The 18938-nt window shown below is 41.4% G+C and overlaps 1 protein-coding gene across 4 annotated transcripts in view; it reads right to left on the bottom strand.

Annotated features, from left to right (window-relative positions):
* Nucleotides 1-9650: 9650 nt before the first annotated feature.
* LOC118371320 (A-kinase anchor protein SPHKAP-like) overlaps nucleotides 9651-18938 on the bottom strand; it is a 169213-nt gene continuing 159925 nt past the window's right edge. For 3 of the 4 annotated variants that reach the window (XM_052467434.1, XM_052467435.1, XM_052467436.1), the window contains 5 exons: nucleotides 15353-15529; nucleotides 14309-14392; nucleotides 13731-13780; nucleotides 10873-11057; nucleotides 9651-10630 (listed from right to left, as the gene is read on the bottom strand). In XM_052467434.1, the coding sequence (XP_052323394.1) occupies nucleotides 10481-10630; nucleotides 10873-11057; nucleotides 13731-13780; nucleotides 14309-14392; nucleotides 15353-15529 (646 nt within the window). In that variant the 3' untranslated portion in view covers nucleotides 9651-10480. The remainder of the gene's footprint in view (nucleotides 10631-10872; nucleotides 11058-13730; nucleotides 13781-14308; nucleotides 14393-15352; nucleotides 15530-18938) is intronic. The other variant, XM_052467437.1, reaches the window with a different exon arrangement.

Genomic DNA, 18938 nt, shown 5'->3' on the forward strand with positions numbered 1-18938 from the left:
CAGGAGGTCATTCTTCCCTGTGACATCAAACCATGCATCTAAACATCTGACCTTCAGCTTAACTGACCCCCACCTCAGATTTGACCCGAGGTTCCCTTACACGTGTGGAATATTCAACCTCATGTCTTCATTCTTATTAGCCCTACTGATCCTCCGGTTCTGACTTTTTGCTCTGATTACAACAGAATTCCCTCTCAGCAGTCTGACATTTCTCTCGGTAACCTCTGTGTTCATTGCCAACCGCCTGGGAGCCAAACAAACAGAGCATGAAGTTCACAGGTCCGCCGAACAGCTTGGCTGGGATTCCACTGACCGTCCGACTGGCAAGATCGCTCAGATACCCACATCCACTGAACTCTCTGTCTCTCTCTCTGTCTCTCTCTCTGTCTCTCTCTCTGTCTGTCTCTGTCTCTGTCTCTGTCTCTGTCTCTGTCTCTGTCTCTGTCTCTGTCTCTGTCTCATATATACATGTATGCAGTGCATTCGAATAGTATTAAGACCCTTTGACCTTTCCCACATTTTGTTACATTCCTGCCTTATTCTAAAATGGATTAAAAAAAATCTTATCAATCTACACACAATACCCCATAATGACAAAGCGAAAACAAGTGTTTAGACATTTTTGCAAATGTATTAAAAACAAACAGAAAGGCCTTGTATTAAGACCCTTTGGTATGAGACTCGAAATTGAGCTCAGTTGCATCCTGTTTCCATTGGTCATCCTTGAGATCTTTCTACGACTTGATTGGAGTCCACCTGTGATAAATTCAATTGATTCTACATGATTTGGAAAGGCACACACCTGTCGATATAAGGTCACACAGATGACAGGGCATCAGAGCAAAAATCAAGCCATGAGGTCGAAGGAATTGTACGTAGAACTCCGAGACAGGATTGTGTCTAGGCACATAGGGTACCAAAACATTTCTTCATCATTGAAGGTCCCCAAGAATTACAGTGGCCTCCATCATTCTTAAATGGAATACGTTTGGAACCACCAACACTCTTCCTAGAGCTGGCCGCCGGGACCAACTGAGCAATCGGGGGAGAATTGCCTTGGTCATAGACGTGACCAAGAACCCGATGGTCACTCTAAGAGAGCTCCAGAGTTCCTCTGTGGAGGTGGGAGAACCTTCCAGAAGGACAACCATATTTGCAGCACTCCACCAATCAGGCCTTTATGGTAGAGTGGGCAGAAGTAAGCCACTCCTCAGTAAAAGACACATGATTGCCCGCTTGGAGTTTGACAAAAGGACTCAGACCATGAGAAACAAGATTCTCTGGTCTGATGAAACCAAGATTGAAATCTTTGGCCTGAATGCCAAGTGTCAAGTCTGGAGAAAACCTGGCACCATCCCTATGGTGAAGCATGGTGGTGGCAGCGTCATGCTGTGGGGATATTTTTCAGCGGCAGGGACTGGGAGACTAGTCAGGATCGAGGAAAAGATGAACGGAGCAAAGTACAGAGAGATCCTTGATGAAAACATGCTCCAGAAGGTCCAGGACCTAAGACTGGGGCGAATGTTCACTTTCAACTGGAAAATGATCCTAAGCACACAGCCAAGACAATTTAGGAGTGGCTTCTGTACAAGTCTCTGAATGTCCTTGAGTGGCCCAGCCAGAGCCCGGACTTGAACCTGATCGAACATCTCTGGAGAGACCATGAAAATAGCTGTGCAGCGACACTCCCCGTCCACCCTGACAGAGCTTGAGAGGATCTGCAGAGAAGAATGCTTCAACAAAGTTCTGAGTAAAGGGTCTGAATACTTATGTAAATGTTATGTAAATGTTTTACTTTTAAACCCAGACAAAACAGAGATACTTGGTCTAGGTCCCAAGAAACAAAGATATCTTCTGTTGAATCTGACAATTAATGTTGATGGTTGTCCAGTCTTCTCAAATAAAACTGTGAAGGACCTCGGTGTTACTCTGGACCCTGATCTCTCTTTTGACGATCATATCAAGACTGTTTCAAGGACAGCTTTTTTCCATCTACGTAACATTGCAAAATTCAGAAACTTTCTGTCCAAAAGCAATGCAGAAAAATGTATCTATGCTTTTGTCACTTCTAGGTTAGACTACTGCAATGCTCTACTTTCCGGCTACCTGGATAAAGCACTAAATAAACTTCAGTTTGTGCTAAACACGGCTGCTAGAATCTTGACTAGAACCAAAAAATTACTCCAGTGCTAGCCTCTCTACACTGGCTTCCTGTCAAGGCAAGGGCTGATTTCAAGGTTTTACTTCTAACCTACAAAGCATTACATGGGCTTGCTCCTACCTATCTTTCCAATTTGGTCCTGCCGTACATACCTACACGTACGCTACGGTCACAAGATGCAGGCCTCCTTACTGTTCCTAGACTTTCTAAGCAAACAGCTGGAGATAGTGCTTTCTCCTATTGAGCTCCATTTTTATGGAATGGTCTGCATACCCATGTGAGTGATGCAGACTCAGTCTCAACCTTTAAGTCTTTATTGAAGACTCATCTCCTATGATTGAGTATAGTCTGGCACAGGAAGTGGGTTGAGTCACTGGCGTGATTTTCCTGTCCAGGTTGGCGCACCCCCTTGGATTGTGCCGTGGCGGAGATGTTTGTGGGCTATACTCGGCCTTGTCTCAGTTGGTGGTTGAAGATATCACTCTAAGGGTGTGGGGGCTGTGCTTTGGCAAAGTGGGTGGGGTTATATCCTGCCTGTTTGGCCCTGTCTGGGGGTATCGTCGCATGGGGTCACAGTGTCTCCCGACCTCTCCTGTCTCAGCCTCCAGTATTTATGCTGCAGTAGTTTATGTGTCGGGGGGCTAGAGTCTGTTATATCTGAAGTATTTCTCCTGTCTTATCCAGTGTTCTTTGTGAATATAAGTATGCTCTCTCTAATTCTCTCTCTCTATCTCTTTTTTTCTTTCTCTCTTGAAGGACCTGAGCCCTAGGACCATGCCTCAGGACTACCTGGCCTGATGATTCCTTGCTGTCCCCAGTCCACCTGGCCGTGCTGCTGCTCCAGTTTCAACTGTTCTGCCTGCGGCTATGGAACCCTGACCTGTTCACCGGACGTGCTGACCTGCTGTTTTCAACTCTCTTGAGACAGCAGGAGCGGTAGAGATACTCTGAATGATCGGCTATGAAAAGCCAACTGACATTTACTCCTGAGGTGCTGATCTGTTGCACCCATGACAACCACTGTGATTATTATTATTTGACCCTGCTGGTCCTCTATGAATATTGGAACATCTTGGTCATGTTCTGTTATAATCTCCACCCGGCACAGCCAGAAGAGGACTGGCCACCCCTTATAGCCTGGTTCCTCTCTTGGTTTCTTCTAGGTTCTGGCCTTTCTAGGGAGTTTTTCCTAGCCACCGTGCTTCTACACCTGTATTTTTTGCTGTTTGGGGTTTTAGGCTGGGTTTCTGTACAGCACTTTGTGACATCAGCTGTAAGAAGGGCTTTATAAATACATTTGATTGATTGATTGACAGTCCATCATTGCTTTCAGATATGAAATAAGTCAATCAGTCATGAAATCTTCAATTGCAGTCACAAAAACCATCAAGCGCTATAATGAAGGTCATGAGGACCATCACAGGAAATTAAGACCCAGAGTTACCTCTGCTGCAGAGGATAAGTTCATTAGAGTTAACTGCACCTCAAATAAATGCTTCACAGAGTTCAAGTAACAGAAACATTTCAACATAAACTGTTCAGTGGAGACTTAGTGAATCAAGCCTTCATGGTCAAATTGTTGTAAAGAAACCACTACTGAAGGACACCAATAATAAAAAGAGACTTATTGGAGACTTATTGAGTCCAAATTGTAGATTTTTGGTTCGGGTTGAGTTGGACTGCAGAGTGAAGGAAAAGCAGCCAACAAGTGTTCAGCATATGTGGAATCTAAGAAGAAGAATCTCAAATCTAAAACATTTTGATTTGTTTAACACATTTTTAGTTACTACATGACTCCATGTGTTTTACTTCATAGTTTTGATGTCTTCACTATTATTCTACAATGCAGAACATAGTAAAAGTAAAGAAAAACCCTTGAATGAGTAGGTATGTCCAAACTTTGACTGGTACTGTATATAGTGTATTTACTGTGTTTACTGTGTATCTTTTTTCTCTCTCTCTCTTTTTCATTTGATTTATTAGGATCCCCCATTAGCCGACGCTACTGGCAACAGCTAGTCTTATTGGGGTCCGACATATAATGAAAAAGACATTACAGACAAAAGACTTCACAATTGACATACATTTAAAAACATGAACATATAGTGTTTGTGTGCATCTATCAGTTATGCGTAAGCGTCAGTACATACACACAACAAGTAGGTCACATGGGGGAGAGGCATTGTGCCGTGAGGTGTTGCTTTATTTTTGCAGATAACTGTTCACTTGTATACTATATAAGATGGAAGGGAGTTCCATGAACTCATGGCTCTGTATAATACTGTACATTTCCTTGAATTTGTTCTGAACCTGGGGACTGTGAAAAGACCCCTGGTGGCATGTCTGGTAGGGTAAGTGTGTGTGTCGGTGCTGTGTGTAAGTTGACTATGCAAACCATTTAGAATTTCTCTAGCTCTGTTCTGGACCAGCTGCAGCTTAATTCGGTCTTTCTTTGCAGCACTTGACCATATGACTGGACAATAATGAAGATAAGATACAACTAGAGCCTGCATGACTTGTTTTGTGAAGTGTGGTGTCAAAAAATCACAGCATCTCTTTATTACAGACAGACCTATCCATATCTTTACAACCATTGAATCTATATGTTTTGACCATGACAATCTAAGGAAACACCAAGTAATTTATTATATTCTACTTGTTCAACAGCCACACCATGCAATACTAGATTCAGCTGAGGTCTAGAAGTTGGTAAATGATTTGTACCAAATACAATGCTCTTAGTTTTTTTACTGGCCACCCACTCCAAAACAGACTGCAACTTTTTGTTAAAAGGGTTTCAGTGACTTCATTAACTGTGGTTTCCGATGCATATATGGTTGAATCATCAGCATACACACATACTTTGTTTAACCTGTTATACATTAGGGGGCGCTATTAACATTTTTGGATGAAAAACGTTCCCGTTTTAAACAAGATATTTTGTCACGAAAAGATGCTCGACTATGCATATAATTGACAGCTTTGGAAGAAATCACTCTGACATTTCCAAAACTGCAAAGATATTGTCTGTGAGTGCCACAGAACTGATGTTACAGGCGAAACCCAGATAAAAATCCAACCAGGAAGTGCCGCATTTTTTAAAACCGCCTCATTCCAATGACTCCTTATATGGCTGTGAATGAGCTACGAATGAGCTAACGTTTTCCACGTATTCCCCAAGGTGTCGACAGAATTGTGACGTCTTTTTACGCATTTCCATTGAAGAATAGCCGTTAAGGGACCATATATAGCAAGTGGTCACATGGTGTCTCCCGCATAAAATCTTGCGTAAAATACTGAGGTAGCCATTCTTCCAATCGTTTCTTATGAGAAACCAATTGCCTCGACGGATATATTATCGAATATATATGTTAAAAACACCTTGAGGATCGATCCTAAACAACGTTTGCCATGTTTCTGTCGATATTATGGAGTTAATTTTTTTTAAAGTTTGGCGTTTGTAATGGTAGCATTTTCCGGTCGATTTCTCAGCCAAGCATGATGAACAAACGGGAGCTATTTCGCCTACAAAAATAATATTTTTGGAAAAAAGGAACATTTGCTATCTAACTGGGAGTCTCCTGAGTGAAAGCATCCGAAGTTCTTCAAAGGTAAATTATTTAATTTGGTTGCTTTTCTTATTCTCGTGAAAATGTTGCCTGCTGCCAGCAGAGCCTAGCATAGCATAGCATTATGCCATGATAAACTTACACAAATGCTTGTCTAGCGTTGACTGTAACGCATATTTTGAAAATCTGAGATGACAGTGTTGTTAACAAAAGGCTAAGCTTGTGTTTGAATATATTTATTTAATTTCATTTGCGATTTTCATTAATAGGAAAAGTTACTAGGGGTATTTATGTCTGCTGCGTTATGCTAATTCGTTTGAGGCTATGATTACGATCCCGGATCCGGGATTGCTCGTCGCAAGAGGTTTTAAAGCCAGTGGCAGGTTATTGGTAAAAAATAAAGAAAAAGAGTAGAGGGCCTAGAGAGCTGCCCTGCGGTACACCACACTTTGTTTGACATGAAATAAGCTTTCATTAAAGAAAAGCCTCTGAGTTCTATTAGATAGCTAACCGATCGCTGCAGCTGTACATAGTCCATCTGTAAATAGCCCACCCACCCAATCTACCTACCTCATCCCCGTACTGTTTTTGCACACCAATATCTCTACTTGCACATCATCATCTGCTCGTTTATCACTCCAGTGTTAATCTGCTAAATTGTAATTATTCGCACCTATGGCCTATTTATTGCCTACCTCTCATGCCTTTTGCACACAATGTATATAGACTTTATTTTTTCTACTGTGTCATTGACTTGTTTATTGTGTTATTGGCTTGTTTGTTGTTTACTCCATGTGTAACTCGGTGTTGTTGTCTGTGTCATACTGCTTTGCTTTATCTTAGCCAGGTCGCAGTTGCAAATGAGAACTTGTTCTCAACTAGCCTACCTGGTTAAATAAAGGTGAAAAATAAATATAAAAAAATAATAGATAGCTATGAATCCACAATATGGGAAAGTTACTAGGGGTATTTATGTCTGCTGCGTTATGCTAATTCGTTTGAGGCTATGATTATGATCCCGGATCCGGGATTGCTCGTCGCAAGAGGTTTTAAAGCCAGTGGCAGGTTATTGATAAAAAATAAAGAAAAAGAGTAGAGGGCCTAGAGAGCTGCCCTGCGGTACACCACACTTTGTTTGACATGAAAGAAGCTTTCATTAAAGAAAAGCCTCTGAGTTCTATTAGATAGCTAACCGATCGCTGCAGCTGTACATAGTCCATCTGTAAATAGCCCACCCACCCAATCTACCTACCTCATCCCCGTACTGTTTTTGCACACCAATATCTCTACTTGCACATCATCATCTGCTCGTTTATCACTCCAGTGTTAATCTGCTAAATTGTAATTATTCGCTCCTATGGCCTATTTATTGCCTACCTCTCATGCCTTTTGCACACAATGTATATAGACTTTCTTTTTTCTACTGTGTCATTGACTTGTTTATTGTGTTATTGGCTTGTTTGTTGTTTACTCCATGTGTAACTCGTTGTTGTTGTCTGTGTCAACTTGTTCTCAACTAGCCTACCTGGTTAAATAAAGGTGAAAAAAATATATAAAAAATAATAGATAGCTCTGAATCCACAATATGGCCATAACACATATGTTTTCTCAATAACAGGTTATGGTCAACAATATCAAAGGCTGCAATGAAATCTAATAGTATCTCTTCCACAACCTTCTTATAATCAATTTATTTGAAACAAGCATCAGGCATTTGTGTCAGTGCAGTAAATGTTAAGTGCTCTTGTCTATAAGCATGCTGAAAGTCTGTTGTTAATTTGTTTGCGGAGAAGTAGTATTGTACTTACATGGAAAGCTATAGATTGTCAATGCCAGGAGGTTGATCTTTATCGATCGATAACAATAATGTTTCCATCTCTCCCACACTAACTTTACAAAAATAAAACTTGCAATACTTTTCTTGCATTATTATAATTTTTTTTTTTACATGAGTAAAATTTGCCCACTTTGCCAAAATAATGAAAATAATCAGCAACATGAAATGGTTTTGTGATTTATCTTTCTGCCCATAATTTTTTCCATGATTCTTTATATCATTGATCTTGGCTTCAAAATACAGTTTCTTCTACTTTTTGCTGAGTTTAGTCACAGAATTTCTCAATTTCCAGTAAGTCAGCCAGTCAGATGTGCAGACAGACTTATTAGCCACTCCTTTTGCCCCATCTCTTTCATACAGTTTTTACATTTCTCATCAATCCATGGAGCCTTAAAGTTCCAACAGTAAGTTTCTTAACACAGGTGCATGTTTATCAATAATTGTAAGAATCAATTTCATAAATTCATCAAGTGCAGCATCTGGATGCTCCTTACTTATCACATCAGACCAACAAATAATTAAAAAATCATCCACATAAGAGTCTCATGCAAAATCTTTTGTACAGTATGATATACACTTAGACACTATTGTAGGCCCAGCTTTTGGAACTTTGGCCATCCTGGTTAATGCCACTATATTTAGAACGAAGGATAAAGAGAAAAAATATTTTGATGATGAAGGGAAAACAACATGCAGCATGGATGGTTTGAAATGTGTAACCTTTCATTCTCAAAGGCTGGTACATAAACAGCAAGAATGTGTTGTTCAAATGTTCAAACCAATAGTCTATTGTAAAACAGAACAATTCATTGCAGAATCTGGGTAAATGTTTTTCATACCTTGCGAACTCTAAAACAAAAAAAAGAGTAGTCTTTTCACATAGAAAACATAAAAATGACATCGTCTCTGAGGAAATTGTGTCCCCTGGTGGAGAGTTGTATAGCCTATGTTGTGGTTATGGAGAAGTTCTGTGTACAGAACCAGACTGGCCCATAGCTTTGCTCCTATCCTCTCAGCGTTCAGGCTTCAGCCCGAAGCCTCTGCTCCAATTATCTCAGTGGGCTGTACTGGCTGACAGGGACCGTACCTTCTGGCTGTCTCCCTCTGCTCCTTTCCCCTTCACTGGGCCAGCTCCACCTCCGGCCAAGACGCGCACGTCCACACTAATCAGCGCAAAAGAGTTCAAAATCAACACTTTCAGAATAATCAGCTAAATATAGGCCAGAGTTACATCAACGCCTCACACGCCTGCCACTCTGAACAAGAGAGCTTTGGTGAGTTACTATGGTCCCACTGTCATTTTACTATGTAGCACTGTAGACAGACAGTTTAGCGCATTGGGTGCGTCCCAAATGGCACCCGATCCCTATTAAGTGCACTACTTTTGAGCAGGGCCTATAGAGCTTTTCAGCCTGCATTCACCAGTTAGGATTTGACCTGGACTGGTCTCTTTGGTCCTCTGTCATGTTCAGTGTTGATAGTCAGTGTTTGTTTGTGTGTTAATTGGAGAATGGGCTGGACGGAAGAATGTTTTCTGTACCCATCTTTTCCTCAATAAAAACTATTCATGCTCACATATTACATTAATTTATTGATCTCAAAAGATGAAGATACATTCAATTTCTACAGCAACAGAGTTGAATTGTGTGCTTTATAATGCCGACGATTTAACACTAGAGTACCACTACGCAGATAAAACCTGACAAACCAGATTCACGTACAAATTAGACATTAAACCTTCTTTGTCTTTCTGAAAGTAGTACAAATGAAATGATAGAGAGCAGTCTTTTTACCCCAAGGTGAAGCAGTTCAAGAATCTACAATATGTACAGCTATCCATGATAAACAATTCTCAAAGAACATGAAGAACTACAGATAACTTACTTAAGAACGATAGATAACATGAAGAATGACAGATAACTTAAGCAGTAACAAAGTCACAATAGAAGTAGACAATGTTGGCCAATGTAAACGACAACTATCATCTGGGTCCGTATTCACAAAGCATCTCAGATTAGGAGCGCTGATATAGGATCGGTTTTGTATTTTAGATCATAATAAATATGATTACCAGGATGGGGGTCTCATCCTAGATCAGCACTCCTGCCCTGAGATGCTTTGTGAATACAGGCTCTGTGCAACTGTCAAGCGTAGTACTGCTCACCTATGTTGATCTCAGCAAAGCCTAACTGGAACGATGGCTGCTGCCTGACAGTCTCATCAAGATAGCTACTGTACATTAAAACATCATCTGGTGTCTTTTTGAGTTTGTTGGGTTGAGGGAATGGGGTACAGGGTTTTATTGGTGCCTTGTTTGTGTTTATGTGTAATAAATACATAATTTATAAATTAACACATCAGATTGTGAAAACGTAATGTATAGGATATATAACAATGAAAGGAATACAAATTCTGCAGGCAACAAATCTCAGATGGCTGATTTGTTTGCACTAAATAAATAAGGCCTACACCCCATACTGATGCTGGGTTTTCCTTGGGTTCGTCTAACTAGGGACCGTGCATCAGAAAATGAGAAACATGCTTATCTTATTAAAGGGAGACATGTCTGCTCACTGCAGCCTAATGAAAGTCCTCAGTCCCATAGCCAGTCCTATAAGAGGGTGTGTAATATCACAGGTGTGATGAATTTTTAGCCTGAAAGTCTGACCTGTTTGTGCGTCAGCCAAATCTTCACGCATTCCTTGTCATGGCTTACATCACAATTAATGAAAGAGGAATTGGCTAAAGCACAAACAAATCTGGCTACCAGGCTAGGGGTTTTTCATGATTCACACGTGCGCTGAGAAACACTACGCTTGATGGTTGGGTTTGATGCATTGGGCGTACACAGTTGGAGACATTAGCTGGTGTGTGTGTGTGTGTGTTTGTGTAGATGGGGGGTGTTGGCAGAGCCTAGTGGGTCTCCAGTAGCCAGTCAAACAGGCTGGACAGAGAGCTGCCTCCGTCCTCCTCCTGGTGGAGCTTACAGAACTGGATGACAGCGTTGAAGAGATCTCCGATCCTCCATGCCTTCTGAGACACCAGCTGCAACACCCTCTGGAACTGAGACATCACACTCAGCCAGATTACCCTGCTCCTTGTGCACTGCAGACATGCAGATAACAGAGTACAACACACACACACACACACACACACACACACACACACACACACACACACACACACACACACACACACACACACACACACACACACACACACACACACACACACACACACACACACACACACACACACGGGCATAATCAGATCCTGTGTAACAGAATGTGCTGTGCTGCACCCACCTTTGATGTCCTCCTGTCTTTACACTTCCTGAAGTAGACGGCATGCAGGCCCAGCTCGGAGGCAGCGATCCACTGCAGGGCCAAGCGCAGCTCTGAGTCCACACACTCTGGATCCAAGTCGCAGTTGACCACCAGAAGCTCCCTGTGGCTGCTACTGTCCACTACTGGCCGCAGTGAGATGCCCTCTGCAACACACACAGGAAATACATCACGCCCACTTTCTGTAAATCAAGCTAACTTGTACATCAAGCTGACCTGTAGTTTCAATGCCAAAGCTACGTTGAGGTCTGATGGCACATTGGATGGATCTGGCACCAAATAGGTTCAAGATAGGTTGGGTAAGGAGGGCTTGATACCATCAGTGTTGGGGAATAGTGAAATACATTTAGTTAAACTATTTAATTACATTTTTCAGTAGCTTGGTGGTAGTTCAACTAAATTAAATCTTGGTAGTGTTTTTTGCCATATGTAACTACTGGAACTGCACACCTGCAAAAATACAATATGGGTTTAGTAGACAGAATCTTTTTCGGCATCAGACCTGCCTAATGCTCACTTGAAACACTTGTTGTGTGGCTAATTAATCACTTGAAACACTTGTTGTGTGGCTAATTAATCACTTGAAACACTTGTTGTGTGGCTAATTCTCACTTGAAACACTTGTTGTGTGGCCAATTCTCACTTTGTCTTTAATAGGCTAAATGACACATCTGTTACCATCTAACTCCAGAGGGATCTGTTCTTGTAATTTGTAGTCAATGACATTTCAGATATAGAATTTTTCACAATGTAGTTTGGATGTAGTGAACTACTTTTTCAAGTAACTTTCGTTAAGTAAGCTACAGTTGAAGTTTACATACACTTAGTCATTAAAACTTGTTTTTCAACCACTCCACAAATGTCTTGTTAACAAACTATAGTTATGGCAAGTTGGTTAGGACATCTACTTTGTACATGACACAAGTAATTTTTCCAACAATTGTTTACAGACAGATTATTTCACTTATAATTCACTGTAACACAATTCCAGTGGGTCAGAAGTTAAACTAAGTTGACTGTGCCTTTAAACAGCTTGGAAAATTCCAGAAAATGATGTCATGGCTTTAGAAGCTTCTGTTAGGCTAATTTACATATTTTGAGTCAATTGGAGGTGAAGCTGTGGATTTCTTTCAAAGCCTACCTTCAAACTCAGTGCCTCTTTGCTTGACATGAGAAAATCAAAAGAAATCAGCCAAGACCTCAGAAAAAAATGGTATGCCTCCACAAGTCTGTTCCATCCTTGGGAGGAATTTCCAAACGCCTGAAGGTACCAAGTTCACCTGTACAAACAATAGTACGTAAGTATAAACACCATGGGACCACGCAGCCGTCATACCCCTCAGGAAGGAGATGCATTCTGTCTCCTAAAGATGAATGTACTTTGGTGCGAAAAGTGCAAATCAATCCCAGAACAACAGCAAGGATCTTGTGAAGATGCTGGAGGAAACAGGTACAAAAATATCTATATCAACAGTAAACGGAGCCCTATATCGACAGCAAGAAAGAAGCCACTGCTCCAAAACCGGCATAAAAAACCCAGACTACGGTTTGTAACTGCACATGGGGACAAAGATCGTACTTTTTGGAGAAAGGTCCTTTGGTCTGTTGAATCAAAAATAGAACTATTTGGCCATAATGACCATCGCAAGCCAATGAACACCATCCCAACCGTGAAGCACGGGGGTGGCAGCATCATGTTGTGGGGCTGTTTTGCTGCAGGAGGGACTGGTGCACTTCACAAAATAGATGGCATCATGAGGGAGGAAAATTATGTGGATATATTGAAGCAACATCTCAAGACATCAGACGTTAAAGCTTGGTTGCAAATGGGTCTTCCAAATGGACAATGACCCCAAGCAGACTTCCAAAGTTGTGTCGAAATGGCTTAAGGACAACAAAGTCAAGGTATTGGAGTGGCCATCACAAAGCCCTGACCTCAATCCCATAGAAAATGTGTGGGCAGAACTGAAAAAGCGTGTGTGAGCAAGGAGGTCTACAAACCTGATTCAGTTACACCAGCTCTGTCAGGAGGAATGGGCCAAAATTCACCCAACTTATTGTGGGAAGCTTATGGAAGGCTACACGAAACGTTTGACCCAAGGTAAACAATTGAAAGGCAATGCTACCAAATACTAATTGAGTGTATGTAAACTTCTGACCCACTGGGAATGTGAATGAAAGAAATAAAGCTGAAATAAATTGTTCTCTCTACTATTATTCTGACATTTCATATTCTTAAAATAAAGTGGTGATCCTAACTGACCTAAAACAGGGAATATTTACTCAGATTAAATGTCAGGAATTGTTAAAAACTGAGTTTTTGACTAAGGTGTATGTAAACTTCAACTGTATATTTTGCTTAAGGGTAGCTTAACTTCTTCCAGTGTGAAGTACTTCGTAGCTTGGTAAACTGTATTTTCAGAGTAGCTTCCACAACACTATACTGTTATATTGACCTAAAATGATTAAGTGGCAGCACTGCAGAGATAAAGCAGTGATATATTTACCATTTCGACATTTGAGTTACACATTACTTTGCTTTTGAAGCTCCAGTATCTGGGGAATTAGTCACACCAAGTAGCTATAGATAGATAATGTGAGTGACTTCTACAATACTCAGTGTGTAGAGATCTTACAGTGAAGAGGTTGAATAGAGGTTTTCGCAAAGACGAATGAGAACAAAGATGAGACAGTAGGGGAGACAGCGAGAGTTGAGTTTCCTTTGTGACATATAATGTAGACAGTAATGACATGGAACTGAGACAGTGTGATGTAGTGTGTGTGTGTGTGTATGACTCAGACAGGGTGACGCTACTCACCGTCTACGTTCTCCTTGCTCTCCCTTAGGTGGCCCTTGTCTGGCTCCTCACTGAGGACAGAGAGCATGACCATTAAGACAAGACAGTAGGTCGCGTTCAGATTCTCACTTTCTTCCCTTAGGCCAGATTTACTAAGCATCTGTTTTTTTCAGTAAGGGATAACTGATAATAGACCGAAAACAAAGAAACATTTATCATTTTGCACCTTTCTACTGATCTTCATCTTTCTCCTTACCTTTTTGTTCTGTCCTGAATCTTTCATTTCCTTTATAAAAAAATAGGTGCAAACGCTTAGTTCATCTAGCTGTAAGTGTGAACTTATTCCCTGTCATGGATTTAAAAATATTCAATTCGTGTGTGCATGGGGTTGGTAGCCGGATGTAGCATCCACCACATTTCCTACATCTCTTCATGAGTTGGAGTGAACAAGTACACACTTCGTAAACAGGGTAGAGACTAGAGAGAGAATCAGACTGGAGCCTATGAGACTACATTCTCCTGTTCAAAGGGCCTTGTTTAAAGCCTCAGCACTGTGTTGTAGGAGTGTTGTTTGCATGTCGTTGGGAGTTATCAGTTACCTGTTCACTGTGCTCTGACTGGGGATGTCAGACAAGCCCTCCAAGTCTGCCAGACCCAGGCTAGACGTGCTGCTGTTCCCGTTCCTGCAAATCCAAACAGAACTAAAACTCATATCATGTCTCTTGAAAGGCGACACGATCAGTGACTTGTGAATGGAACGATAAGGAGCTGCGGTGAAGCGAGCAATGTTGTTCATTAGCTGGTGATTAACATAGAAACCACAGCTGCAGCTGATCAGGATGGCTGGGCTGGAAGAGAGAGCCTGGCTGGCAATGGGCCCTTCCTTGTGGAGATGAGGGATGTGGAAAGATTGAGCAGTTGGGCGGAGTGGGCGACCATGTCCAGTGGCAGCAGTGTCACCGTGTAGTTAATCGGGGATGATGTGGTCAGGAAGGCAATAGCCACCAGGTGTTTGTTTATGCCACAGCTGTCTATGCTGGCAGGTAAAAGCAGCAAGCAGCACACATTTCATCACCACTACCGCCAAGCTGAAGCCAACCAGCCACACAGCCCTCCTCCTAGTCCTCTGGAGCCTAGAAACGTATCCACCCCACTCTTTGTTATCTATACCCTGGTCTCATTTCTCCTGGCTTAGAGGAATGGTAGTAATAGACTTACTACCTCAGGTTTTTGGCTTGGCTCGGTGTCAGTATGAGGCTAGCTAGTGGAACTGAGAAATGGCACTACAGTCGCTGAAGCAGGGAATGATAAAGCTAATGTTCTGTGGGCCTTTAATGTGTGAGAAGCAGTGTGACGTCATGCCTATGCTACTGCAGGCCCCGAGAGCTCTACACCACGCTGGCTCTGGAGTGGGGCTCAGTGCACTAGGTGAGCTCTCTACCAGTGAGAGAAAAGCCCCCGGGCATACAGCTATTCCACTGAAGCGGCAAGAGCCGAAGACTGGCACGGGACAGCAAAGAGTGAGTGTGAGCAGCAATGGGCTGATGAGAGGGCGACGGACGGCGAGGGCAGTAGTAGCGGTAGGAGCGCTCGGAGCAGTGCATGATGGGACGGAGCAGCAGTTGGTTGCTAAGGTTACTGACCCCTCGCTCAGCTGGATAAAACTACTGGTCTCCTCGTGGGGGTCGTCATCGGGGGCGATCTGGGACCAGCTTCCTGAACTGTCCTCACTGCTAGCACTCAGAGAGCGCTTGTTTAGCTCACCTACAGTGGGTACTGCAGCGGCCGCAGAGGGCACTGCGGTCCTGTCTCTCTCACAGCTGGGGAAAGCAAACAGCAGGGTCACCTACTGTATACACTCTTAGAAAAATGAATCATAAAGCGGTTCATAAAGTGAACCTTTAATGGTTCTAGTTAGCCATTTTGTTCTAAGAGTGTACACACGATGTGATAGGCTGGGAGACTGGGAGGAGCTCAACCCCTCTGATGTGATCTTTCCCCTCATTTATTGATTTGGTTCTATTCTTGTTCAGGGGATACAGATTGTACATTTATTGATTTGGCTCTATTCTTGTTCAGGGGATACAGATTGTACATTTATTGATTTGGTTCTATTCTTGTTCAGGGGATACAGATTGTACATTTATTGATTTGGCTCTATTCTTGTTCAGGGGATACAGATTGTACATTTATTGATTTGGCTCTATTCTTGTTCAGGGGATACAGATTGTACATTTATTGATTTGGCTCTATTCTTGTTCAGGGGATACAGATTGTACATTTATTGATTTGGCTCTATTCTTGTTCAGGGGATACAGATTGTACATTTATTGATTTGGTTCTATTCTTGTTCAGGGAATACAGATTGTACATGTATTGATTCTAGAATGTAGTTTTTTTTAAAGTGTGCTATGTACTGTGACTATATACATTTTACATTTGTGTTGGGATCATGAAATCCTGTTCACCACATATTACATACAACCCCCCACCACCACCAAGTATTGGCATTTCTAAAATATGTGCCCCTTTTATAGAGGGTGGATAACCCATGTCCTTTAGTGTGTAAAGGATGTTTTGTATTTGTGCCTATCCACATTAATCATGAATAAAAAATGAAATGAAAGGCTGCAGTGTTGGCTGTTTTTTTAATGCAACAGAAATCCTGATTAGATGATTGAAAGCTGCCAGATTCCCAGAGTGGGTTAAGGTGTTGTTTGTCAATGTATTCACCAGGGAAAAGACCCAGATGGAGATGAATTGTTCCATAATTGGAGTTTATTAACTGTTAAGTGAAAAACCAGCAAACCCTGCAATCAGTAAGCAGCTTAAATATAAATCTCTTCCAACTATTTTCCTTTTCATTTAATTTATTGCATGTGTCAATCCAATCTACAGGTAACTGCCAAAATAATGGAAACACTTGAATAAATTAGGGATACAAAGTATATTGCAAGCAGGTGCTTCCACATAGGTTGGGTTCATGAGTTAGTTAAGCAATTAAGCAACACTTTTGGGAGATTCTGGAGCAAAACACCAAATTATGGAATTTCTCGTGGAAGAATAACGTTGCATCCCCCCGATAGAGTTCCAGACACTTGTAGAATATATGCCTAGGTGCACTGAAGCTGTTCTGGCTTGTGATGGCCCAACACCCTATTGGTGTTTCCTTTATTTTGTCAGTTACCTTTATATGATACTATGTTTGTTTTGTCCATTACCTCCAAAGTATTTAAACCCCATTGTTTATTTTCCTTTCTAAACACTTCACTTTATATTTTATCTGCTCTATCTATTTGTGAGACCTTGTGTTGTCATCTACAGCATGTCAACGTGGTCTGCGAATGTTTGTCGCTTAGCTGATGAGCTCACGATGGGCAACTCATTCCTGGAACAACTATACAGTGACCTGAAGTACTTTGGAAGTTTTCTGTAACCTCCTCCTTGTGGTGCCCACCTCCTCCAGTACAAGGCCTCCCTGCAGTGTGTATATTCACACTTCACTGCCCCCTAAAGGCCACTCTCACGTTACCAAGAAGGTCTGTGTGAATCTTCTCACCTTACTGAGTCCCTGTTACACAATTTTCCTCTGAGTGAAATGTCTGACCCAAATTACAGGACAATATGATGCAACTGTTGTATGTAGCCTGTGTCTCTTATATACATAATATACTGTATGTGTGATATACACTTCCATCCATATGTATTTGGACAGGGAAGTAATTTAAAAAAAATGTGTCTCCATACTTTTAAACATTTGAGATCAAGTAAAATGTCACATTTTACGGTGCCCTCTGTACTTAATGGGACAGTGAAGCATTTTTCCTTCTTTTGGCTCTATACTCCATAAGTTTGGATTACAGACGCACAAATATCATACCCCCAAGACATTACCTCTTACATCTCACCATTACATTTTTAGCATTTTTTTGGGGGGGGTATGATATTTGTGCGTCTATAACTGTCTCACTTATCATTATTCACAATTGATTAAGGATTATCTGTAATCATGGTAGAATCCACATTCATGTAGAAGTGTTTAGAAACATATTCTATTCTTCTTTACAATAAAAGTGACTCCAAAATGACACAATAGATTATTTGCCATGAGTTTCTATTGGGAACAAAATATTCTGAAACACAACCCAACAAAAACAAACAGCAAATGAGTCACAAGCTTGATGTAGTCATTGTGTGCTCTGAATATGGGACCAAATACGGCACTCTTTACGACTTTAATACCCATAAGTGGATTTGTCCTAATCCAACACTTTTGCTCCTCTAAAATGGGGGGCCTATGTATAGAAAGTGCTGTAATTTTTAAACTGTTCACCCGATATGGATGAAAATATCCTCAAATCAGAGCTGACAGGCTGCACTTTAACCTCGTAGTTATTGTTTTATTTCAAATAAATAGATAGTCACCCAGGGGTGTCAAACTCAATCAGCACACGGGCCATAATGAGAAAACTATTTTGCGGGCCAGACCTTTGTACATCTTATCAGTGGGAATTATTATTTTTTACGTGCAACTGCGACCCAAACTGGCCATTGTTTTATTTGAAAAAAATGATCATGTCCACTGATGTACATAGGATGATGTAAATAGAATTTGAACATTAAAACAAAAGAAGAGATAAGTCATATTTACCCAGCCTTTGCTTCCCTGCTTGCAGATGTGCATAATATGATGCAACCTTAATCAATAGTATGGAATACCTCCAAATAACAAAAATGTAAGTTGTTTAAACTTAAAACATGTTTTTTTGATTTTTGCACAGCATGGATAATCGGTGTGGTTGAATGCAGCATTGCTGTGTGGTGCACTCAAAATGTATTGTAGCAGTGTAGCCACTCTACTCTACTGCTCGAACGTTGTTGTAATAGAATACATGTTTCTCCTTTGCATGGTGGTTTGTTGCAGGTTTAGTTCTTTGGCGGTTCATTGTCAAGCTTTTAAAACCGAAGCCAGACAGCAACATATTAGTAGCCTAGCTAGGACTGTTGCACGTGGTCTGTACACTTTCCCTCCGCTGCACGCTGTAAACGGGACACACGGAAGCAATTGAAGTTGAATTCACCAATACGAGCACATCAGGTAGTAATTTCATGAAGTAGAGGGCCTGCGGGCCTTGTGTTTGACACGTGTGCGTTAGCCTGTTAGCCACAATACTACTGGCTTGTGATCATTGCCCTTGCTAGTTTGATTATATTGACATTGAAACTTAA

The sequence above is a fragment of the Oncorhynchus keta genome, chromosome 18, assembly GCF_023373465.1.
Source record: "Oncorhynchus keta strain PuntledgeMale-10-30-2019 chromosome 18, Oket_V2, whole genome shotgun sequence".
Classification (NCBI taxonomy): Eukaryota; Metazoa; Chordata; class Actinopteri; order Salmoniformes; family Salmonidae; genus Oncorhynchus; species Oncorhynchus keta.